At 47.6% G+C, this 25,460-nt stretch overlaps 3 protein-coding genes across 5 annotated transcripts in view; 2 read left to right on the forward strand and 1 right to left on the reverse strand.

Moving 5' to 3' along the window:
• Nucleotides 1–4,710, forward strand: part of ppp1r9a (protein phosphatase 1, regulatory subunit 9A) — a 28,545-nt gene extending 23,835 nt beyond the window's left edge. The window contains exons 14-20 of one of the 2 annotated variants that reach the window (XM_084696961.1): nt 63–138; nt 508–556; nt 1,215–1,259; nt 1,692–1,811; nt 2,057–2,080; nt 2,620–2,796; nt 3,553–4,710. In XM_084696961.1, coding sequence (XP_084553087.1) covers nt 63–138; nt 508–556; nt 1,215–1,259; nt 1,692–1,811; nt 2,057–2,080; nt 2,620–2,796; nt 3,553–3,738 — 677 coding nt within the window. In that variant the 3' untranslated portion in view covers nt 3,739–4,710. The remainder of the gene's footprint in view (nt 1–62; nt 139–507; nt 557–1,214; nt 1,260–1,691; nt 1,812–2,056; nt 2,081–2,619; nt 2,797–3,552) is intronic. The other variant, XM_084696962.1, reaches the window with a different exon arrangement.
• Nucleotides 4,711–6,826: 2,116 nt separating this feature from the next.
• asb4 (ankyrin repeat and SOCS box containing 4) lies at nt 6,827–11,542 on the forward strand. Of its 2 annotated transcripts, none has more exons than XM_084697146.1 (6): nt 6,827–7,237; nt 7,557–7,856; nt 8,558–8,800; nt 9,336–9,583; nt 9,752–9,883; nt 9,987–11,542. In XM_084697146.1, the coding sequence occupies exons 1-6, from the start codon at nt 6,913–6,915 to the stop codon at nt 10,173–10,175; spliced, it is 1,437 nt and encodes a 478-aa protein (XP_084553272.1). In that variant the 5' UTR covers nt 6,827–6,912; the 3' UTR covers nt 10,176–11,542. The 2 variants fall into 2 exon arrangements, with proteins under 2 accessions (XP_084553272.1, XP_084553273.1); XM_084697147.1 differs by having other exon boundaries at nt 9,770–9,883.
• A 2,854-nt stretch (nt 11,543–14,396) lies between these two features.
• Nucleotides 14,397–25,220, reverse strand: pdk4 (pyruvate dehydrogenase kinase, isozyme 4). The gene is made up of 11 exons (XM_084696963.1): nt 24,798–25,220; nt 23,864–24,005; nt 18,445–18,516; nt 18,138–18,322; nt 17,699–17,788; nt 17,409–17,486; nt 16,900–16,976; nt 16,594–16,692; nt 16,392–16,505; nt 15,581–15,694; nt 14,397–15,484 (listed from the first exon to the last, which is right to left on the reverse strand). Exons 1-11 carry the CDS (start codon nt 24,913–24,915, stop codon nt 15,341–15,343), a joined length of 1,233 nt encoding a protein of 410 aa, XP_084553089.1. The 5' UTR covers nt 24,916–25,220; the 3' UTR covers nt 14,397–15,340.
• Nucleotides 25,221–25,460: the final 240 nt, after the last annotated feature.

Raw genomic sequence — 25,460 nt, forward strand, 5'->3', positions numbered from 1 at the left:
CAACAACCATGAGATCAGTTTTCACAGGTATAGTGAGTGACAGTATTATCTTCTCTCATCAGGCTGTCCGTCTCCAGCGGTATCCAGCCCCTCCCTCAGCCTGGAAGAAAACACCGTCCAGAGAGGCCTGGGGCCTGGGTAAGACTGGGGGGTGGAGGGGGCTGGGTAAGACTGGGGGGTGGAGGGGGCTGGGTAAGACTGGGGGGTGGAGGGGGCTGGGTAAGACTGGGGGGTGGAGGGGGCTGGGTAAGACTGGGGGTGGAGGGGGCTGGGTAAGACTGGGGGGTGGAGGGGCCTGGGTAAGACTGGGGGGTGGAGGGGGCTGGGTAAGACTCTCCCTAACATAGCATGCTTTTCCTAACATAGCATGCTTTTCCTCTCGCAGGGTGTAATATATCTCTCAATATAACTCAACTGACGAGAAGTCTCTCTGTTTTCCTAAAACCCCCTCTCCTCCCTCCCTCCCTCTCCTCCTCCCTCTCCACCTCCCTTTCCTCCTTCCTCCAGCTCCACAGAGCCCTCAGGAGAGGACAGTGAAGAGAAGCTCAAGATGCAGGTGTGTAGTGGAGGCACACCAGCCTGTAGCTGCTTACTCCGCAGGAACCAATGAGTTAACAGGAAATGAAATATACAAAATGGGAGGCCTGCTTCGGGACAAACTTTTTTTCCCAAAATATTTTCTATTTTCAACCTTTCAAAACTTTTTTTAAACAGTGAAAGGAGAGGGAAGAGGGGAACAAATAACCCTAAAACAGAGCAGAGTACAGTAAAGTTTCATCAAGTCCTCATCAAGTACTCACCAATGATGCAAACCTATTTTTTAAAACAAATCGCAAATATATTTTCAACCTTTCGAAACATTTTGTAGAAAATATTTTCAAACTTTTCAAAACTTTTTCAAAACATTAATTTTTTTATAATATTTAACCTTTGGAAACGTTTTGATTCTTTTTTTTTTTTCAACCTTAAGAATTTTTTTTTCTTCTTTTCGGTACGGTACTGGGATAGTGAGGTAAAAAGTTAGAGCCCTGCCTACTGCCTCGGTCGTTTAAACCCTTCACATTCACACATTCACACATTCACAGATTCACACATTCACAGATTCACTCATTCACACATTCACTCATTCTCCCATGTACAGACAAGGCATTGTTGTTGAAGGTTAAACAGAGCATAGTTTTTAACAGGAGATGCGATGGGTTTGTGTTTAACAGAACCCTCTCGCATGGCCCCATTTCTTCTCCTATTCCAATTACTTGGTATGGTATCACTTCCTCTTTGCTCTGACTAGAACCACTTTCTAACTCATCCTGCTAGCTAACACTAGGTTTTTAAACCTTCTCTCTCTACATCACCACCTAGAAAGAGTTTCTTGATTGACTTTCATTCCAGTTGTTAATTTGTAACTGGTTTGTTATATAACAAATCACAATGCACAACTTTAATTAGACAAAGATTTAGTTTGTCTTAATAAATCATTAAATTATCTAGGTTCTGCAACAAATGAATGAATTGCCTGATGGTATATCAACATTTCAACAGCCAATGTTCAACACAATTAAATTAAACTAATAACAATTACAATTAAGTGTGTACTGACCAATGCTTACCGCTTAGCGTTAGATTAACAACATTAACAATCATGTTGTTGTTGATCATGTTGCTTATGTTGTTTATCTCTGTGCCGTCAGGGCCCCGCCCCCGGAGATGACATCAGCTGCAGCAGCAGCAGCTCTGTGGAGGTGAGCGGCACTCTGACAGACGGAAAGACCTCCGCACGCTCACACACCCTGGGGCTGTCCTCGGACGAGGTACACACACACACACCCTGGAGCTGTCCTCAGACGAGGTACACACACACACACACACACACGCTCACACACACCCTGGGGCTGTCCTCAGATACACACACCCTAATCCTCACCACCTAACTCTAACTCCATCTGGGAACATCAGAGGTCATCTGGGTGTTCAGTGGTTCAATACTCCCCCCCCCCCCTGTATATCTGTACTAACCAGCCGGTCCTCTGTCCCCCTCCTGTGTTGCTGCGGTCAGAGTCTGGAAGTGATAGAGGATGAGGTGAGGATCCAGAGAACGTCTATCTGCTTGTTCACCTGCAGCAGCTTGTGTTGCTGCTACCACGCATGTAGCTAGCTGCTGACCATCACCTCTCATTTCATAGAGTTGTGGTGTGCGTCATCATCAAACAGCCATGCTAGGCCAGACTGTGTCTACCTCAAACAGCCATGCTAGGCCAGACTGTGTCTACATCAAACAGCCATGCTAGGCTAGGCCAGACTGTGTCTACATCAAACAGCCATGCTAGGCTAGGCCAGACTGTGTCTACATCAAACAGCCATGCTAGGCTAGGCCAGACTGTGTCTACATCAAACAGCCATGCTAGGCCAGACTGTGTCTACATCAAACAGCCATCGTGTGTCGTTTTCATTCCAACTCTGTCAAAGCTTCTCATTGTTTTGTGTTATCTACCCTAAAATACAGTTTTTTTTACAGTTTATCTGACTACATGCATAGGTTTTGGCTCAGATTTGTTTCTATGTGCTTGTGCTTTGTGCCGGTGTGTGTGTGTGTGTGTGCCGGTGTGTGTGTGTGTGTAGATCCTCGATGAGCCGCAGGTCCCCAGGCCGCTCCAGAGCTGCAGCGTGTCAGACTGGTCCAGTCAGCAGGTGGCCCACTGGCTCCTGGGCCTCAGCCTGGAACACCATATCCCACAATTCACTGCCACAAACGTGGACGGAGAACGGCTACTGCAGCTGGGCAGCGCTGAACTCAAGGTGACCATGTGTGTGTGTGTGTGGTCGCTTGCATGTGTGTGTTTCTTCATGCCGTGTGTGTGTGTGTGTGTTTCTTCATGCTGTGTGTGTGTGTGTGTTTCTTCATGCTGTGTGTGTGTGTGTTTCTTCATGCTGTGTGTGTGTGTGTTCCTTCATGCCGTGTGTGTGTGTGTTTCTTCATGCTGTGTGTGTGTGTGTTTCTTCATGCTGTGTGTGTTTCTTCATGCTGTGTGTGTGTGTTTCTTCATGCCGTGTGTGTGTGTGTGTTTCTTCATGCTGTGTGTGTGTGTGTTTCTTCATGCTGTGTGTGTGTTTCTTCATGCTGTGTGTGTGTGTGTTTCTTCATGCCGTGTGTGTGTGTGTGTTTCTTCATGCCGTGTGTGTGTGTGTGTTTCTTCATGCTGTGTGTGTGTTTCTTCATGCTGTGTGTGTGTGTGTGTTTCTTCATGCTGTGTGTGTGTTTCTTCATGCTGTGTGTGTGTTTCTTCATGCTGTGTGTGTGTGTGTTTCTTCATGCTGTGTGTGTGTTTCTTCATGCTGTGTGTGTGTGTGTGTGTTTCTTCATGCTGTGTGTGTGTGTGTTTCTTCATGCTGTGTGTGTGTGTTTCTTCATGCCGTGTGTGTGTGTGTTTCTTCATGCTGTGTGTGTGTGTGTTTCTTCATGCTGTGTGTGTGTTTCTTCATGCCGTGTGTGTGTGTGTTTCTTCATGCTGTGTGTGTGTTTCTTCATGCCGTGTGTGTGTGTGTGTGTTGCAGGCTCTGGGCGTGTCGTCCTCCCAGGACCGAGCTCTGATCAAGAAGAAGGTGAAGGACCTGAAGGTGCTGGTGGAGAAGGCTCGGAGGAGCCGGGACAAGCAGGAGAAGCTCCACAGGAAGGAACTGGACCTGCTGCAGAAACACACCCGCAAGCCCTCCGAGACGGCAGAGGGCGCCGCAGAGTGACCCAGGCCACAGACCCACCTTCCCCACCCTCCCTCTACCCCTCCAACCAGTAGCCGGGGACTACAAGTGGCTCCGCAGTGGACTACAGTGTCCAGGAAGACAGCGGGGAGTCCTTTGAGTGACTTTACAAGCAAGCAAGCGAACAAAACCAAATTGAGCATCTAGTTGAATATTCCTATGCCTCAACCCCCCTCCCTCGCCGTATTACGAATTAACAGTTTGACCTTTCGTATTTATTTTGCCTGAATATGTTTGTCTTTAATTCAGGTTTATTTATTTACAGACAGAGTTGTTTTTGGAACAGGAACTTGTCACCCGTCTCCACCTCTAACATATCACTTCCTGTTTCTCCACTTTGATTGACACATCTTCAGACAACAATGTACATGTACGATGATATACAGTTCAAACTTATACATATGTCTAATGTGCCATTTTTGATAGAAGGAAAGTTAATATGTGCGGATAAATCTATGGAATCCTCTATCAACTTTGTTAAAGCAGAGACTGTGTTATGAGTGGCCCTGTGTGGTGCAGTACCCAGACCTCGCCACTAGGAGCTCTCTGCTGCACTCTCCCAGTTCTGGAGGACAGAAGATAACTGCTCAGCATGGACAGTAGGTCAGGCTGTTCAGCAGGAAATGTAGTTTTTAGAGGGATTGAAAACCAAGTATTTGCAAGGAGAGACACAAGTGGTTTCTATGTCTTCAGGAACACTTCAGGAAGTCTTGACACTGGAAGTCTGGACACTGTCTGACTGAGGCGTTTACCTGACTGCTGTCCCTGTAAAGGGCCTGTAGACCCCAAACACTTACCCAACATGAAGGACCTCAGCCAAGCTCAGCGGACTCCCCCCTGAGGAACTGCAGAGTCGTCGTGTGAAACTCTGTAACGAACTGTCTCTCCCAGGTCCTGTGAAGGACTGAGGAACTTCCTGCGTGTATGCATAATTATAACATGGCTTTTAATTCCGCCTGTGATCCTAACCCTGACCTCTTTTATACTGTCTACACATCAGAAGAACATTGAGCTGCTGCCTTTAGATTCTAGAGCAGAACCTCACCTGTGTGACCCTGCCAGGGTTTCCCTCCTCCTCCTCTTCCCCGTGAGGGTTTGTACCGTGGCGGTCGAGCCTTCGGTCCTGTTTTCTAGCCGTTTCCTCCGAGCTGTTGTGCTAAAGCCACTTGTCTTATGTCACTGGAGTCAGTAGGTGGCGCTGCTGGGCAGGAGGGTGGGGTGTGCAGGCTGAAGCTCATCGTTAAGTGTTGTTTGAGTGGAGGTGGAGAAGTGTTTAAGTTTTACCACAGTCATTTAAACAACGTCACGCATTAAGGAGATTATACAAATTGCACTAGATTAATACAAAACAGTCCTAACTGATTTTTATTTTATTTTTTACTTGGAGGATCTCTATAGTGTGTTCAGGTTTTATGTCTCACTTTTGAAATTCCTTCGACGTGGGCGAGACATAAGGTTATGCAATACATCTGAACGAAGGTACAGAAGGTACTGAACAGGAAGTTGGCATCAGGTTTACAGGAAGTTGGCATCATGTTTCCATGTGTAGAGCAGCAGTGTTGTGACCGACGAGATGAGGGACTACATCAGTGGTCTTCAATCCTGGTCCACGTGCCCCCCTGCCCTGCATGTTCTAGAGGTTTCCCTGCTCCAACACACCTGGTTCAGATGAACGGGTCGTTATGAAGCTCAGCAGGAGCCTGATAAAGACCAGTCATTATAACCAGGTGTGCTGGAGCAGGGAGACGTCTTGAACCTGCAGGGCAGGGGGGCACAAGGACCAGGGGGCCCTGAGGACCAGGGGGCCTGAGGACCAGGGGGCCTGAGGACCAGGGGGCCTGAGGACCAGGGGGTCTGAGGACCAGGGGGTCTGAGGACCAGGGGGCCTGAGGACCAGGGGGCCTGAGGACCAGGGGGCCTGAGGACCAGGGGGCCTGAGGACCAGGGGGTCTGAGGACCAGGGGGTCTGAGGACCAGGGTGCCTGAGGACCAGGGGGCCTGAGGACCAGGGGGCCTGAGGACCAGGGGGTCTGAGGACCAGGGGGCCTGAGGACCAGGGTGGAGGCAGTTATAAGACAGCTACAGTTTGAAACAGTACTTCCAGGCAATGCCACAGAGAAATCATACTGATGTTGATTCATGCTTTATGACATTATTTATTGTATATGTTTAAAACCAAGTACTTTGACTATTGTTTATAATAACTTATGCAACATTAAGAGTATTAACACAATTATAATTTATCCAGAATTGTATGATTACCTATCTTGCCAAAAAAAAAAGAAAAAAAAATGTAATTTAAAATGAAAATCGTAAAATCAAGTTCCTATGATGAAAGTTTGTATGATCATTTTTAACTTGTGTAACCTGTGGGGTACCCCTCCTTATCTACTCCTAAAACTGCTCCAGTAGTGTCACCTCGACTCTCCTGAACCCTTTTGTAGCGCTAAACACATCTGATCACCCTGCTCTGTCTCTCAACTACTTTTCTATGTGCAGTGAAGAGCTATAGAAGCAATATGCTGTAATACCTCGCTTTTCTATGTCCTGTCATTGTGCTTAGTCCATCCTTAGAGCTGAAGGAGGGAGGGAGAGAGAGAGAGAGAGAGGGAGAGAGAGGGAGAGAGAGAGGGAGAGAGATCTGTCCACATGGATGTCCCACAGCGAGAGATAATCACGATGACATCTTAGAACACACTTTTTAAATTAACTGCTAAGCTTCCCCCCCCCCCCCCAAGCGGTTCCTTTACTTTCTTTTGCATTCTGGACAAGTAGTAGAAAATTCTGGAAGTAGAACAGGCAGCTATCTGTCACTGAATAAACTGGAACAGAGTTGCTGTCATGACTGGTGTTCTGGTGTTTTTCTTGCTCGTTGCATGTGTCTGTACTGCCGTGGTGTGCAGCTCCAGAAGCTCAGGTTGTTTACCTCCCCCAGCAGAGTCTCCCCACATCCCTCCCTCCCCCCTCCTCTCCTCAACCTCTATATATATCCTGCCCAATCACACTCCAGGGTCACATTTCACCCCTCCCTCCCCTGTTCTCTCTCTCTCTCTCCCGCGTTCCTCCTCTGCCTCTCACGTCCTTCCCTCGCCCCTCCCCGGTCCCCCTGCGCTCAGCGTTGGTAGGGGGGTCACGCAGAGACGTCCAGGGGAGGGGATGTCTGGGGGTCGTGTCGGCCTGCTCCTCGCCCAGATCCTCCATGCTGTGGTGACGAGGCTGAGACACCTGCTGAATCTGCCAGGCCTGCTGTCTCTCCTGCAACCGGGCCCAGGCCCAGGACCAGGCCCAGGACCAGAGTGTGCCATGGAGGAGTTGACCCCCAGACAGGACAGCTTGAAGCGGCTGAAGGCCCGCTTCCTTGAGGCCTTGGTGGCCAACGACGCCCAGGAGGTTGTGCATGTCCTCCGCAGCACCGGCCTGGACATAGACACAGTGCTGGAGGTGGAGGATACCAGCATGCTGCTGGCATCCTACAAACAAGGTAGGAGGTGTGTCTGTGTGTGTGTGTCTGTGTGTGTGTGTGTGTGTGTGTGTGTGGAGGGGGACAGGACCCAGATAAAATATTTAAGATTATATAAACCCAGTGTTGACTAGTGAGTGAATCCAGGAAAAAATCCAGATATAGTTGGTATTTCTTAATATTTGTGCAGAAGTGTTACGAAACTGGGCAGTGTTGGAGTGTTGTACTGAGTTACACCACTAAGTGGCGCTAGACGTCCACAAAAACATCCGCATGAGATCCAAAACACTTCTGTTTCTTTATTTAAAACTGGAATTGCGAAACTCGTTCCATCGCCTAGGATACTGGTTGCCAGGCTACACACTAGATTCGTCGTGGGCGACGGGCATCCACGTGTGTGTGATGAACAACTCCCTGGAAGCCGCCCTGGCCCTGCTCCAGCAGGGGGCAGCTGTGAACAGGAAGCCCAATGGGAAGACCCCGCTGCACGTCGCCTGCGAGGCGTCGCACGCCGACTGCGTCGCCCTGCTATTGGCTCACGGGGCCAGAGTGAACAGCGTATCGCTGAGCGGACACACACCCCTCCACTACTGCATCACCAGGGAGTCTGTGGACTGTGCCAAGCAGGTCATCTTGAAAGGTGGGGAGAGAGTGAGGGCTGGAGTGAGGGCTGAGGAGGGGAGAGGGCTGGAGGGAGGGTGAGGAGGGGTGAGGGCTGGAGTGAGGGCTGAGGAGGGGAGAGGGCTGGAGGGAGGGTGAGGAGGGGTGAGGGCTGGAGTGAGGGCTGAGGAGGGGAGAGGGCTGGAGGGAGGGTGAGGAGGGGAGAGGGCTGGAGGGAGGGTGAGGAGGGGAGAGGGCTGGAGGGAGGGTGAGGAGGGGAGAGGGCTGGAGGGAGGGTGAGGGCTGGAGGGAGGGTGAGGAGGGGAGAGGGCTGGAGGGAGGGTGAGGAGGGGAGGGGGCTGGGGGGAGGGTGAGGGCTGGAGGGAGGGTGAGGAGGGGAGAGGGCTGGAGGGAGGGTGAGGGCTGGAGGGAGGGTGAGGAGGGGAGAGGGCTGGAGGGAGGGTGAGGAGGGGAGGGGGCTGGGGGGAGGGTAAGGAGAAGAGAGGGCTGGAGGGAGGGTGAGGAGGGGAGAGGGAGGGTGAGGAGGGGAGAGGGAGGGTGAGGAGGGGAGAGAGCTGCAGGGAGGTGAGGAGGTGAGAGGGCTGGAGGGAGGGGGGGAGGTATATGGAGGGAGGGAGAGGAAAGGAGGGAGGGATGGAGAAATGGATTAACCTAGGACAAAATGTACAAATTGATGGATTTTAAGTATTGATAGATGATCCCCCCCCCCCCCCCCCCCAGGAGGAAAGGTGAACATGCCCAGCCAGAACAGCGATGAAGACACGCCCCTCCACACCGCGGCTCGTTTCGGCATCCCTGAGCTGGCAGCCTTATACCTGTCCCACGGGGGCCAGGTGAACGCCCTGAACTCCCGGCTGGAGACGCCCCTCATCACTGCTGCCTTCTGGGCCCTGGACGCCCGCCTGCAGACCTACAGCCAGGAACACCACCTGGTCGCCCGCATCCTGCTGGACCACAACGCTGGTGTGTGCATGTTAGATTCTCAATTCCCGTCCAGTTCAGCTAACTAATAACACATTTTAAAAGTTCGTATTGAGCCCTACACTGTTCTAGTTTCTTATTGTGGCGTCCCATGACACAGCCTCTAAAGATGGCTGCCGCTTCCCTGCCAAAGACTCAATTTCCCAGTGTTCCCCTGGGGCCACAGCTGCAGGGGGTTGTGTGATTCAGACCAGCCACATCTGAGACTAATAATACAGCATGTGCACCTCTGAGGGAGACGGCCAGACTTAGATACCTGTGGACTCCAAACCCCAGTCAGGGTTAGATACCTGTGGACTCCATACCCCAGCCAGGGTTAGATACCTGTGGACTCCAAACCCCAGTCAGGGTTAGATACCTGTGGACTCCATACCCCAGCCAGGGTTAGATACCTGTGGACTCCATACCCCAGCCAGGGTTAGATACCTGTGGACTCCATACCCCAGTCAGGGTTAGATACCTGTGGACTCCATACCCCAGCCAGGGTTAGATAAAGACGGGTGTCTTTCCCTTCCAGACCCCAACCTCCAGGAGGAGGACCATAAGACGGCGCTGCACACGGCGGCGTGGAGCTGTGACCACGTGCTGCTGCACATGCTGCTGGCGGCGGGCGCCGCGCCCCGGGTCATGGACATGAACGGCTGCGGGCCGCTGCACTACGTGCTGAAGGTGACGGGCGTCCGACCGGCGGCAAGGCCAGAGCTCTGCTACCAGCTGCTGCTCAACTACGGAGCGCCACGCGTCTACCCCCCGCAGTTCCACAAGGTAGGGCTCAGAGAGGTGTGTGCGTGTGTGTGTGTGTGTTCAGGGAGGTGTGTAGCTCAGGGAGGTGTGTGTTCAGGTAGGCGTGTGTGTGTGTGTTCAGGTAGGTGTGTGTTCAGGTAGGTGTGTGTGTGTGTGTGTGTGTGTTAAGGGAGGTTTGTATTCAGGTAGGTGTGTGTGTGTGTGCAGGTGCTGCAGAGCTGCCATGCGTATCCCAAAGCTGTAGAGGTGCTGGTTAACTCCTACCCTAACATCACACACACCAGGAAGTGGAGGGAAGCCATTCCAGATCTCTCCTACCAGGTAGCTACATGACAGTACATATGGGGGGTGAGGCCTCTGCCTCTTAATCTGCAGTCAAATGCTCTAACCACTCAGCTGTCCAAACTCCCCCTCTTCTCTGCAGCAACACGAGGACTTCTACGAGTCCCTGTTCTCTGTGTGTTCCAACTCGCCTCGCAGCCTGCTGCACCTGGCCAGGTGTGCTGTCCGCCTGGTCCTGGGCCCTCACTGTCACACCGGGGTCCCCCTCCTGCCCCTGCCCCCCTCCCTCCAGACATACCTGCTGCTGGAGCCCCAGGGCCTGCTGGACTGACAAGAGCGCGTGCACGTGTGTCAGAGTGCGTGCACGTGTGTCTGTGCGGCATGTCTACTGTCGCCTTTTCAATACATGGACCTAGGGGCTGGAAGTTACACAGGTGTAGTCGATGAGCAAGAAGACGCACTCTGCCCAGGTGCCATGACTGAACGAGGCTTCGCCTGTTTCTGCTTTATCTTTCGCTCTAGTGTGGAACAGTGACTCATTGCTGTGGCCTCTCTCTCTCAGATGAACTACATTCACCCGCAGACTCTCTCGCTCCAATACCCTTCTATTCGGGGAACAAACACTTGACAAAGCGCTCCAAACAGAGAGCTGCTTGTTCAATGTCCACTCAGCTGTGTCTATGCAGCGCCTGCTTCACTAGACCTTATGGACTGAAAAACACAAATTGCTTAAAAACACAAATTGCTTAAAAGTCCAGCAAGAAGCACTGAGCATGTCAAGTGAGTATACTCAAATACCAGATCTGGACTGTATGATAGCTGTATTGCTCTGTAGAGTAACCTTTGGACGTTTTCAAGGCCATTTTCAACACAATGGCTGTGAATTCTTCATCCGGTTCACAGTCATGTTCCTGACTATCATAAAACAAAACAGTTGTTTTTCAGCCCCATTTACCCTGTGTTGAAAAGAACATAAAGGAATATAACCTGGGAATCTTCCATCCCACCTGCCATTACAGATAAGTACAGTCAAGTTCTCTGTGGAATCCATTTTTTTTATCAGAGGACCCATTGTATTGTGAATGTGCCCTATCTCATAATCAACTTACATTATATCTTGAGGAATCCACACGAGTCTGCCTCCTTTTCATGCCAGCACTGTGGCTAATGTGACCCGGCTGTTAGCAGCTAGGAGAGAATGCATGCCGGCTCTTTAGAGAGTGGAGGTGATTGGAGCTGTGAAGTCTCTGCTATTAAAGTCTTTGTTCAGGGAGCCTGCGGACGGCTCGTCTGAGATGAGCTGACACTTCTCTGAAGGTGGTGGGTGATTTACTTCACATGATGAGCGTGGAACATAATGGGTCTGGATCTCTCGTTGTGGGCTCATCTCTTCTGAGGGGTCCCTGTCTCCAGTGTCACAGGAGGCTAAGAGGTACCGAGTGCCTCAGAGAATCTGAAAAAGTCTTCAACAGTTGCAAGGATTTTTATACTCGACGTGTGTGTGTGTGTGTTTGAGTAGCTGGGAGGAAGCAGCTTTCCTAAAGCCACATTGTAGAGAGGGTGGCTAGAGCTCGGTGGTTAGAGTATATAACAACAACAAAAAACCCAGTTTCAAATCCACCTGGCAATGTATGCACATTGGACAAAAGCTTCTGCTATATAAATACATGAAATATAATAAACGTCATTTTAAATGGAGGTGAGCTGTCAAGGTCATTCCGGACCATGTGACACATGTTGCATAATGCTGCTGAAAGAGCAAGTCTAGCCAGCGCACATTATAAACAACTCCTGTTGATCAGACCCACCTGTCTTGTGAATGACCTCACAGCACAACAATAGTTATGGTTGTCTGTTTAGCGTGCAATGGAGGGTGGATATCAGCCATATAGTTGAGAGGTCACAGTGTGTGTGTGAGGTTTCAGCTGGCTTCACAAGACTGCCAGGCATCCTGACTGGCCTAACACACACACTGGTTGATCCGGGGCCTTAAGTCTGTTTTCTAAAGTGGGTGGGACTGCTTTTTAAAAACATTTATAACTGAGGATGCAATGTATATATGAATATAATCTTCCAAATAAAAAGTGGGTGAAATAGAAGAGCCTTTTCCAGAGGGTAAAAGTGTGATAGAATGTATAATGAAACCCCCACCCCTCCATGGAGTAAGACCATGTCACGTGTGTGTGGGGTCAGTCACCGTGTGCCCGCAAGGGAGTGGATCTGAGGACAGCGACATTCTGAGTGTGTGAGGTGTCACACCCTCCCAGGGCAGTGTGTGCTGGGGGGGGGGGGGGAGGGGGGGAGGGAGGGGGGGGAGGGGGGGGGGTGCCACGAGAGGGAGCATCGTTCACGCAGAAGGCACAGAAAGGACGGCATGTTCAGAGTAGCCTACTATGATTTGGCAGCCGTCCCTGTATAGACCCTCATGCTGGAGGTAGGCTGGAGAAAGACTCTCTTTCAGGACAAAACAAGTCAGCCGCCTGCTGCGTGCCCTGGAACTATTTCAGCTGGTGCACCCTTAATATTGTGTTATACAACAGTAGTTCCGATCAAATAATTTGATTGGACAAGACGCTTTCCACGTGTGTTGATATTTGGCGTTGTCAGCACTGGGACTTTAAACTTTAGAGCTAGACTACCTAGCTGTGTAATTCTGGTTACCTTAACGACCGTTACTAGTATCTGTCTATATCAAGCTGTGAACTCATCGGAATCAACCATGCCACCAAAGAGCCTGCCAAGAGAGTCTTCTTTCACTGGTTGCACAATAAATGGAAACATAAGACATTTTAAATAAGAAAATTGCCGTCTAACGGCAACTTCTAGCTAGACCTATACTAACTCTTAACTCGCTAGCCATAGACATAATTATTATGTCTGTGATTAGCTTTGACACTCGTACTGTAGGCTAGAGCTGTACGGTAGTCTCCGACCTAAGTTTGAAATTAAGTTCATATTAGGCTACATTTGAATTTACGCATAGCTGGTGCTGGTTTCCTAGAAAGCATGGTATAGTCAATTACTGAGGTCATTCAGAACAGTTACTCATCAAGTTAGTCAGTGACAAAAAAAATTGGAGGCTTTATACCAAACCATTTCACACAGTTTATTGTAGGTTCTAATACCAACCCACTATCTACGGTTCTGAAAGCAGAAGGTGATGTAACAGGAAGAGCCTAGCAGAAATACCCTGCAATCAGTCATGAATGTACAGCTTTACATTCCAGCAGTCATGTGAGCAGCTTTCACTAGTTATTGCCATAGATCAACTGATTGCACTTTATAAAGCGTAAGCAAAGGTGTGTGTGTGTGTGGTTAACACACACAAACACAGCAGGAAGAATGGCAGTAAATGGCTATAGGATGCCAGCTTGGTCAGTGTTCATGGTGGTCAAACGGTGAAATATCAGCGTTCACCAGCATACAGTGAGGTAAAGAGAATGCAGGTGTGGTCATGTGACTAACGAGCTATAGAGCAGTGCCGGGTCGTAGAGTGTTGTTTAAGACCGCAGGGCCTTTGACTACAGAACACTACCTTGAGACCCTTGCCATTCACTTCATCAGAACACCTTCGAGGTACGAACCAGAACAACCAAACAGAACGAATAGGGTACCGAAAGGTAATATGGATGTCTCTCTCCCCATCTGTGATCCTGCTGTGCTATCTGGGGACAAGAGCTCATGCAAGGAGGTCATGCAAGCTTAATCTCTCCTCCACTAGGGGGTCAGATGCAGGAAATACGACATCAAGAGGAATATTCTCGTTAATGCTAGCTACCAAACCTGGCCTTGTCTCCGATCGTCCCCTTGTGTTTACGAGATATTGTTTACTGAAATGGGACTAGAACCGACAGAAAAATACTTGTCAGAGATGTGCGACATGCTAGCACACACAGGAAGTACACTTCTAGTTCACAGAACGGTTCTAGATCACATGATTGGACTTCTTGTGGATGGGTTTTGTGTGAGAACACACATCTAGGACAGGGATCTGAACTAAAGTGAGGTCCAATCAGATCTGTTCTGGGTTGTCTAAACCCACACCACTGCTAAACTAGTCCTGGGAACATAGTGAAAAGGGTTAACCGGTCACTTGTATATATATATATATGTATATATATATATATGTATATATATATATATGTATGTATATATATATATATGTATGTATATATATGTATATACACGGTATATAGACATACACACAGCACTTATGGTAATAATACAACAACTATGAAATGCCTTCGACGTCCTGAGATCATGTAGTCAACTTTGAATCAGATTTAGAGATCTGAACAGTTTGGCGGTAGAATTAATGTTGGCACTTTAGAGTTTTTTGTTGTTGTTGGAAACCTTCCTTTGTGACACGCATAGAAACTGTGACTGATTAGAAAACAGATATGACTATAATTGGGATCATTATTAATAGCCATTCATGCAATCATAAAACCTATTTAGAAATAGCCAATTAAATTAAACTGGATTAACACATTTTTCCAAACTGTGTCCAAGTCATCAACACTCACTTTTTATCCTGCTCAATGGCACTAAATATCATTCAATAAATAACTTTTTTAATAATCCTTTTAGTAATTTTACAAAAATGGTTTTAACTTGAACATTTTAAATATATTTGATCTATTTGAGTCTCATGGTTTCATTTCTAATGTTAAACACTTGTGGATATACTTTCATCTAGTTTAAAGACTTTCAACTTAGACCAGTGATAAGGAATCAACGTAGGTTGATCTTAAAAATAAGGTCACTTATCGCCCCAAAGTATGTGGAAGGGATAATTTCAGGTGAAAATGTTTTAACATTGTATAACCCAGAGCAGAATTTAGCTAGTCATTTAACTGATAAAGAGGTATGTTGTAGGTTAACAAAAACCCTAGCTTTTTCACTGTTTGTGTTCTGTGATACTGATTGAAATAAATACTAAATTGACTTCAGTGTGTTGCCCACTCAGCCTTTCACTTTAGTGAATGGAGAACAGAGAAACTATTTGAACTGGTCTCAGGTCATTTTCTTCCTCTAAACCTGATCTCAGGCAAATATATATATTTTGAAGCCCAAAGCACACAGTACAACACATTTTTTGACAACAGTGAGAAATATTTGAATCTATGTGATTCAACCGGATAAATGACATGAAACCTGTGTATGACTTGTTGCTACGTGTTGGGACAGCTGCAAGGACAGCTACTCTAGTGATCTTCGGTGCCATGTGTTTTGGGCTTCATGGTTCAGGTTGAATCTGATAAAGTTTAGCTGGTCTAAAATCTGAGGGCACAGGCCACACCCTCCCTCTGTCCAGTCCAATCACAGAGGGGGCACAGGCCACACCCCCTCTGCCAAGTCCAATCAACGAGGGGGCACAGGCCACACCCCCTCTGTCAGTGTGATTGATGAATCCTTCCATCTCTTGACCTAGTGAATCCTCTTCCTCCTCCTCCTCCTCCTCTTCCATGTTGTCAGAACTGGTCCAGTCTATTACTAGCTCCTCCTCTCATACTTGCCCAGCTTCTTGGGATCTTTGCTGGGCATGCACCAGTCGTCTGCCTCTGTGGTGGTTTGGTAATGCCTCAGAGCAGACTTGTTGAAGACAGGAAGTCTCTCCACAGACTCTGTGGACAAGGCCTGAAGCACAACACAGAGAGACGGACTTTAAGGAAGACCTCTCTACAAAAGACCATCTGAAGTGTCGGTGTGTGTGTCGGTGTGTGTGTGTTTTACCTTCAGGTAGATAACGGCAGAGGTTCCATACCCCTCCATGGAGTAGAGCTGCAGGTCTCCCTGAAAGTACTTGGCGTAGAGACGGGAGATGGGGAGACCGTAGCCGAACCCAGCCTAGAGGAACCGGAACCAGAGGTTACCATGACAACACTGTCACCTGGGCCGATTACATCATGCCAACACGGTAACATGTCAAATGACATGAAACGGCAACATGTAGAGTAACCATAATGGCTATAGTTACATTTCTATTATGCAGATGTAGTCAGGGTTCCTTTTCAAGACTAAGGCTTGGCTGTACTGGGTCTCCATTTCTCCAGTTCCAGTTTAATGTTCGTTAGTCAATAAGCTACATCCCGGTTTGTAATTCAGCTAATTTACAACCATGTTCACTCTGTAAGACGACAGTGGAGATCCGAGGACCCTGGTGAACATTTACCAGCTCAGACATGACAACCTGACTTCATATAACATAAAAACAACAAACTTATAACCTACTGCTTCCTGGGTGTGAGTGTGGTACTTCCTGGGTGTGAGTGTGGTACTTCCTGGGTGTGAGTGTGGTACTTCCTGGTTGTGAGTGTGGTACTTCCTGGGTGTGAGTGTGGTGCTTCCTGGTTGTGAGTGTGGTACTTCCTGGGTGTGAGTGTGGTGCTTCCTGGTTGTGAGTGTGGTACTTCCTGGGTGTGAGTGTGGTACTTCCTGGTTGTGAGTGTGGTACTTCCTGGGTGTGAGTGTGGTGCTTCCTGGTTGTGAGTGTGGTACTTCCTGGGTGTGAGTGTGGTGCTTCCTGGTTGTGAGTGCAGCTCACCAGGGGGGCGTTGCGGGAGTTGTCAATGTGGACGGGGCTGGGAGCGGTAGAGTACATGTAGCTGAACAGACGCTCAATCTTCCTCAGGGGGACACCTCCTCCTCTGTCTGACATCTACACAACACAAACAACAACATAATCAACAATACAAACAACAACATAAACAACATCACAAACAACAACGTAAACAACACAAACGTACCTTGATGGTTAAGTCTTCGCTGCCCAGTGAAACACGGACTTTAACCGGTGGTAGGGTCAGACTGGTTTCATGAGTCTCTACAGTAGCTCTCATGGCGTTCTGGAATACACACACACCACTGAGCATACCAACCCTAATATAGGCATTTCAAGTTTTAAATTAACCTGAGCTAAAAAATTCCAGAAATATTGCAATACAAGGTTAATACAACAACTCCTGTAACAAGCGTCGGGCATCAAAAGTGCTGTAAGTTCTGTAAATGAATAACTGCGTGTTGTGTATTTCCAGACGAGAGAGCTGCACTACCTTGAAGAGCTCAAACAGCATGTGGTACAGGTGAGAGGGCACATACACAATGTGGAGAGGCTGGTTCACGTCTTTGGCTGAAAAACAAACAGTTGACTCCAACAACTGCCTCCAGGTTTCACATCAGTTCTCACATGAATAGAATCATGTATTTACACGCTGTCTAAGAAACAGAGGGAAACAAGAGAATGTTTCCCTGGGGCCACCTGGAGAGAGTTAAGAGGATAGCCAAATACCTCAACACAAACTATGACAACTGTGCTAATAAGATGTGCAGTGCCATAAAAGTGTAATGGGTGGTTTGTTATGAAAGCGTCCAAAATATGCAACATTTAGTAAAAAAAAAAAAAAAGAATCAGCTAGTTGTATAAAATGTCAAACGAAATATACTTTGAATAAGTCCTGTTTCGGTCTAATCTCAGGGCTTGTATCGGTCAGTTCTTTGCTTCAAGGATCATTATCTTTTCTCCTAACTGCTGATTCCAGTGATGAATGAGAGCTCAACTCACAGTTAACTTGTATGATCTCCATGTCAGGAGATGTTAGATAATACTGTTCACACAGCATCTTGGAGCTCTCATAGGCATCTACAGAGAAGAAACCGAAGATTAATTTCACATAAAGGCATAGACGAGGGACAGCCTAGTAATTATGACAGTCGTATGACCCCCCCTCCCCCAGGTCAAATTTGACTAAAACCATCTCGGCAGACTGGATGAAGCCAGGAGAGGAATCTAAATACATGCTGGGGCTGGGATGAGGACAGGGATGAGGATGGGATGAGGAAGAGAGTGGGTACCTTTGACCACCTCCACCACATCACAGTTGGGGTCGATGCTGCCGATGTGTTTGGGATGGGCAGGGTTAGCACTGCCGTCGAAGATGAGAGCTGAGAGCGGGATGAGAACATTTACTGCACCACTCCACACGGTATCACACACAACTAACTCCTCTGATACTGTGCTCATATACGTTTGACATTTACACCTTTATCCACGGCAACACAAAAGGCACATGTGGAAAGTACAACAGAAGGTCAAGGATCAGCAGTTCTAACAGTGTTGTGATGGTCAGAAGTGTGCAGTTCTAACAGTGTTTTGGTGCCAGAGAGTCCAGGAGCCATCGGTATTCCCCAGGCACAGTACATAGTACCCCCATCTCAGCCCTGAGTGGAGCAGCCTGGTTCTGTGAGTGTGTGTGTGAAGGTGTGTGTCCAGTCCAGGCAGGCGAATGCTCACAGTGCTGATTCATGAGCATGCGTGTGGAGATGCGGCTCATGTAGAAGCGATCCAGGAAGTACTGGACGTTCTGGTTGGTGACGGGGTCGACGCCGAAGGCCTCCTTGTACTCGACCACGCCCTGCGCCATGGTGGGAACCACGTCGTTGTGCCGGTTCCTCACGTTCACCAGCGTCTCGGTGAACCTGTCAGAGGAGACGAGGGGTTTACCTGGGTACACCAGGTACTGTATCTACAACACACACACTCACGCTGTCTCTCTCTCTCACACACACACACACACAGTGTCTGCTTCATACCGACTTACTTTTTCAGGATCTTTTTGTCATCAGGGTCTTTCTCCAGGAAGTCCACAAGCTCCAGAAGACTCTGAGAGTACCTGGAAGGTTAGAGAGACACCAGCACATGGTTAGAGAGACACCAGCCCAGGGTTAGGGAGACACCAGCACATGGTTAGGGAGACACCAGCCCAGGGTTAGAGAGACACCAGCACATGGTTAGAGAGACACCAGCACATGGTTAGAGAGACACCAGCACAGGGTTAGAGAGACACCAGCACAGGGTTAGAGAGACACCAGCACATGGTTAGAGAGACACCAGCACATGGTTAGAGAGACACCAGCACATGGTTAGAGAGACACCAGCACATGGTTAGGGAGACACCAGCACATGGTTAGGGAGACACCAGCCCAGGGTTAGAGAGACACCAGCACATGGTTAGAGAGACACCAGCACATGGTTAGAGAGACACCAGCACAGGGTTAGAGAGACACCAGCACAGGGTTAGAGAGACACCAGCACATGGTTAGAGAGACACCAGCACATGGTTAGAGAGACACCAGCACAGGGTTAGAGAGACACCAGCACAGGGTTAGAGAGACACCAGCACATGGTTAGAGAGACACCAGCCCAGGGTTAGAGAGACACCAGCACATGGTTAGAGAGACACCAGCACATGGTTAGGGATATCACAGAAACACCTGACATGAAGGTAAAGGAAGGGCTCAGTGGTTAGAGTATTTGACAAATCAAGACATAAAGGTTTGAATCCCCCCCTCCCCTGTGTATTGTATATTACTTTGGATAAAGTGTCTGCTACATGAATACATAATATTTTCTTATACTGCTACCGGTACATTGACAACCTTCACTTAAACACAGTTTTAAAACAGCATGTAATAAATACTGGAACAATGCTGTTATAAATGTACAGTAGTAGTTTTGTCTCATATAATAACTACTACCCTGACTACTGTTTGTTTAGGAGTGTAGCAGACAGGAGAGCTGTAAGTAAGCCTGCCTTGCAATGGAAGCAGCAGCTCTGAGAACCCCAGCACCACCATGCAGGCTGACACTCTGGGGAACTAGGTGAGGGGTCAGACCTAGACACCATGTTTTTAAACCTCTGACTTTCCCTCAGCTGACCTTGAATCCTCCTCGCTTCCTGAACGTGCGCTGTCGGCTCCAGTCCCACCAACCCCGTCATAGAACCTTCACCCGGGCCACTTGTAAACAATGTTTCAGGCTGTGGTTTGTTTATGCCAGCATTTATTGCGTCAACTCCTCTGGCACCAGTAAAGGAGGAGACAGATCAATATGGTTGAGCTGAGTGAGGTGGACACTGCCCAGGCTGAATCAGAGAGCTAAGTTTAGACATCTTGTATCGGTCCTGAACACAGTTCTGTATTTGATAAGAGAGCCTGAAGGGAGGTGGCTGGACTGCTCAGTAATTTAACCTGAAGTTAGTTTCGTGTAGAGGTTGATAGCATTTTACAAACCGTGTTTCCGTTCAAAGGTTCACGAGTGTGATTTGTTTATCGAGGTCATGCCCTTTAGTTTACCAAACAAATGAACATTAAATCTTGGCAGTTCTCCCACTGTAGTAGTCATATGGGTATCTATGTGACAGCTAATGGTGGTCTTGAACCAGACACAGGTCACAGCACTGTCAGGTCTTCTATCAGGAACCAGACCTCCTGTATCTGTCACCATGGTTGTATTCAATCCCACTATTCTACTGTGGAACATGCCCCTCGCTGCAGCTAACTCACTCATCCACCTTTACGCTGACGACACCCTAACTCCTCTATGCCTCTGGTCCTTCCTTTGCCCTCACTTCACACCCGTCGTAATATTCACTGGCTTACCCTCATCTACAAGACCCTTCTTCACCGGACACCCCCCTACCTGTCTCACCTGCTGCTTTCGCTCCCTGTCACACACAACACCCGGTCCTCTCTCTATATCCAGTAAAAGATTCCCAAACACAAATCCATCCTAGGTCTTGCATCATTTCAGTCCGCTGCAGCCTCTGACTGGAATGCTCTGCAAAAACATCTCAAACTGGACACATTCATTTCTATCCCTGCCTTCAAAGAAGCCATTTCACTCATCCTCACCGATTTCAGTAAACGCTCTCTCACCTTTTAACCCCTCAGAATTTGTTGTCCTATTTGTCCCTATTTGGTTTGTCTTATGATCTGTTGCCAACTGTCTAGTGTTGCTGCACCAATGTTGCCTTGTCTGTTTCCCACCTGCCTGTATCCTCTGTTCATTCCTGCCAGTCAGTCTGTCTTGCTTTGTGTTCTTGTGCTTTTAACATTTTGTATCCTCTCTGATTCGCCATGTACTAATGCCCTGCTTTGTCTAACCTGCTTGTTTTTGTTGTTTTTTTTCTCCTGTATGTTGTACTGCTGTGATTGTGTGCCGTTGTCCTTTTTGCCAGGCCATCTTTGTAAATAAGAATGTTGTTCTTAATGATTCTTTCTGGTTAAATTAAAAAATAATAATAAAGGAACTTCACATGACACAGACAGGAGCAGGGACAGCTGCCACTAAGTGGCCATGCTGGGTGTGTGTGTGCTTGAGAGCATCAGAGAGCGAGTGAGGGGAGCTCCCTGTACTGTCACACTGGGACCCGGGAGATGTGCTCTCTGTACTGTCACACTGGGACCCGGGGGATGTGCTCTCTGTACTGTCACACTGGGACCCGGGAGATGTGCTCTCTGTACTGTCACACTGGCACCCGGGGGATGTGCTCTCTGTACTGTCACACTGGGACCCGGGGGATGTGCTCTCTGTACTGTCACACTGGGACCCGGGAGATGTGCTCTCTGTACTGTCACACTGGCACCCGGGGGATGTGCTCTCTGTACTGTCACACTGGGACCCGGGGGATGTGCTCTCTGTACTGTCACACTGGGACCCGGGAGATGTGCTCTCTGCACTGTCACACTGGGACCAGGGAGATGTGCTCTCTGCATGTGGAGGAGTGGACCCAGGGGATGTGCTCTCTGCATGTGCCGTGTGGAGGAGTAAAGTCATGGATGCAGGGAAGAGCGAGGGATCTAACTCAGAACATTCCACACTGCGACCATCTGGCAATGGGATGAGGCAAGAGACGTGATTGGTCCAAATGAGGGTGGGCCGGGATTGGTCCAAATGAGGGAGTAGACACTAGTATTAGAGTTTGTGGCTACAGAGAGAGAGAGACTTGGGGGAGGGCTTAGCTTAGTTTCAGTATTTGACTGCAGATCAAAAAGTTACAATCCCCCCACCCCATACTGTTTGTTTCTTGTGATAAAAGTACTGAACTAGTAAAAACCTACAGGCAGCCAGCTCTCCAGGAACAGGGTTGGAGACCCATGGTCTAGAACAGTGATTCGTAACCATAGGGCCGCCAGCGCCCCCTAGAGGGCCGCAAAAAACTTTCAGTTTTGCACCTGTGGGCCGCGAGACTGCGAGACCGCGTGCAGCTTTCGACCATGTGGAGGCGGTAAAGCAATCAGTTGTTTAAAAAGCGCCAATAGACAGAGAAAAAATGTAGACGTTTTAAAAAAGAAAAAATGAAGACGAATGTCCTGCCGACACCCCCACCCAAAAGACAAAGTTTTTGCGGAAATACAATCTCGACTTCATTAAATACGGTTTCGTAAATGGAGGAACTGAGGCATTGCTGTCCAACGAAGCCCTCAAAACTACAGCGGCATCGAGAGACCAAGCACCCGATGCTCGTGGGAAAGCCTGTGGAATATTTTAAGAGGAAGGAAAGTGGGCTGCAGATGCAGAAAGGTCTGTCGTCTCACTGACAAGCAACTCTAAATGTGCATTGAAAGCCAGCTACCTCGTAGCCAGACGTGTGGCACAGAGTAAGAAAGCATTCACCATAGCGGAGGAGTCGGTTCTGCCTGCCGCTGTTGATATGTGCTGTGAGCTAATCGGAGAGGCCGCTCCAAAAAAGCTGCCGACCATCCCAATCTAAGATGTCACCAGATGTCACCAGTTCTTCACCAGGTGATGGATGTTAAGTTTAAAAACCATAAACTTTTATCAAAAACAATGCTGTGAACTCCAGATGTTTTGCTACGCTTTGTGAGGACATAGAAGCAGATCATGTCCAGCTGCTATATCACAGTGAAGTGAGATGGCTCTCCAGAGGACTGGTCCTCAATCGTTTGTTTGAACTGAGGAATTAGGTGTTCTCTTTTCTCACTGAGAAAATCTCATCTTGCACATTACTATGCTGACATAATGTTCACAGCAAAACTTGCCTACCTCTGTGACATTTTTTCCTTACTGAACCAACTGAACACCTCATTTCAAGGAAGAAACAGCAACATATTTAGTGTTGCAGACAAAGTTGAAGCTTGTAAGAGGAAACTTGCTTTGTGGACCAAGAGGGCCCAGGAAAAGAGGATGGACATGTTTCCACTTTTGTCTGACCTTTTGGAAATCTCCCCTCAGGTGAAGATCAGTGACTCTCCCAGCACCTCTCACAACTGGCAGAGAAATGTGGTGACTACTTTCCTGAGGATCCCAGAGAGGGGAAACATGTGGATTCCAGTGCAAATGATGTTGTTCTGCCCTCACACCTGGAATCACAGCTTCTGGAAGTTTCCACTGACAGCACTTAAAAGCTGCAGTGGGGCAAACTGGACCTGGGCTCCTTCTGGGTTGAGTTAAGTTAAGGCTTTCCAGATTATAAGACTATAGTTTCATTTGCACTTTATTTCAATATCATTCACAGTTTATTTATATTTATAGATTTATATTATTTGAATGCATTTTTATTATCAACCCGTTTTTATTGATTGAATGATTTATATATAATTTATTTTTGTTTAAAGTAAAATCCTACTATTGGTCTTTTTTATTATTATTAAAAAGCATGACTTGATCCTTGAAATGTTTTCTTGTCACAGCTTGATTTGGTCCATGAATTATCAGCCTGTTTGGTGTCTTGATACAGTATGGATACAGCAGGTTTACATAAACGTTTAATAAAAGTCTTGGTGATGATCCCATTTTATCATGTAATTTTATTTGACAAGGTTTTTGCTTGTTAAACAATAAATGGATTTGGTTTATTATTGAATACAAATCAAACGAGTGAAGAGTGAAGTCAATTAAACCTATACATAGTTAATATTTAATGGTCCCCGTGCCACTTTATAAAAACTATAAAAATTGGGCCTCAAGGTCAAAAAGGTTAAAAACTTCTGGTCTAGAACATCCTTTGATCAGGAAGGTAAATGCACATGCTGATGTGACACAGCTGGTCAGTAGAGCTTCCTCCCAGCCCGCCCACACTGGCTTTCAAACTCAAGTCCGACTCACCAACACCTCTACCTCTACGATGGGGCGGGGGGCGGTGGTTAGGCCGAGCAGGTAGTTTAATCTGATCAACTCCAGTTATAATAATCGGCTGTGTAAAGGACTTAGCTCACCAGCTGAGCAGCAGCTGTAAGGATGGGGTGCTGAGTAGCTTGTCAGGGAGGAAGTCGATCTCCTTCATGATGTTGGCGAGCCTCACAGGAAGCTCCTGTCGCAGAAACACAAACGACGTCTTCTCACAGGCATTGGCCGAGCCTGCAGTCACATGAAAAGAATACAGGAAGTTTCAGACAAGGATGGCCTTGTGACAGGAAAGGACACTGTCCAGGAAGCTCAAGTAGACATTATCCCTTGGACATTTGCTGATTTTATCCAGAAGGTGGATTAGCCTAATCTTCAATTGAAGAGTTTGTTTTTTTATACTAATAGTTACTTTAGTAGTGACTAAAGTCAAGATGGCCTGGGATTTGTGAATGCATGCACAGCAAGAACCTAAATTAATTCAACAGGTTTGTTGTTAAACCAAGAACAACAAAACGTATCATGGCAAGCCACAAAAAGATTGTTAATTATCTGTGAACTATTGCAACAGTTTTCAACGAAAGTCAAATGACTGTGGTTATAACCGGTTTGACAACTTACAGTACAATGCACATTACTATATTCATAGAAAGCAACTTTGTACGTCTGATTTCCGACTGGCCATGATAAGTTTCAAGAGAATAGCAAGTGGTCCGGAGAAGGACAGTGACTGCGTAACGGTGTCAGGGGTTGCATAGCTCTAAAGGAAGAGGAATGGAAAATATCTGATGCCGGAGGGCCCACTGTCCCCATGTTATGTGACCCACTAAGGCACACACTGTCCTGAGCTGTCAACAAAGACAGCTGTCACGTTTTCACTGTCCGTTAACTTATCCGTCTCAGCCAAACGTGTAAATGTTGTTGTGGTCATTTGGATAGTGACTACAATGGATAGTCGTCTGGATGAACTCCAAGTTTATATTCTGGCATGCTGTATCAGCAGTTTGATGAAGTGTAAAAACTTACCAAAATCTAAGAATTGCTTCATGGACAGTGGCGAAGGCGAAAACTTGGAGAATCTATCCACCTTTTTTTGTATACCAGCCATTGAGCTGCTTTTCATCAAAAATTGCGTGAACTTCATGTTGAAAAAAGTATGCTAACCTCCGCTTGTTGACTGGTTCAGGGTGCCCTTTCTTGTCAACAGCACGATTCAGTCTTGCAGGCGTTAAGGACGTTGAGCTAGCTAGCTCTAGCTAGCTCTAGCTAGCTGGGCAATGTTGGATTGCCACAGATTAACGCAGTTACACGGACATATTCAACGTGCTTCTGTCAATGAATGAAAATAATTTCCGATAGCGATCAATGTATTTTCATCCTTTTAACTTGGGACGTGCAACACAAGATCCGTTTCAGGGGGTACTTCCTAATCTCGACCTCCGCTGTTGTGGATGTCTAGTGAAAAAATTAATGAGATTGTCGTCGGATTTGACCAATGAGACAAGCGTATGTCATTGGATTTGACCAGTGAGACAACACTACGGCGCCTGTGGGCGGAGTTTGAAGTGCTGTGCCAGAAAGCGTTGAAAAGTTAGACCACCTACTAGGCTACTCTTATTCAAGGTGATGGGATTCGACCACTTTAATAAGCCTCAATGAAAAAATCACAACGGTCTGATTCAAATATAA

This window comes from Hypomesus nipponensis, chromosome 4, assembly GCF_054491055.1.
Source record: "Hypomesus nipponensis isolate SF chromosome 4, ASM5449105v1, whole genome shotgun sequence".
NCBI classification, from domain to species: domain Eukaryota; kingdom Metazoa; phylum Chordata; class Actinopteri; order Osmeriformes; family Osmeridae; genus Hypomesus; species Hypomesus nipponensis.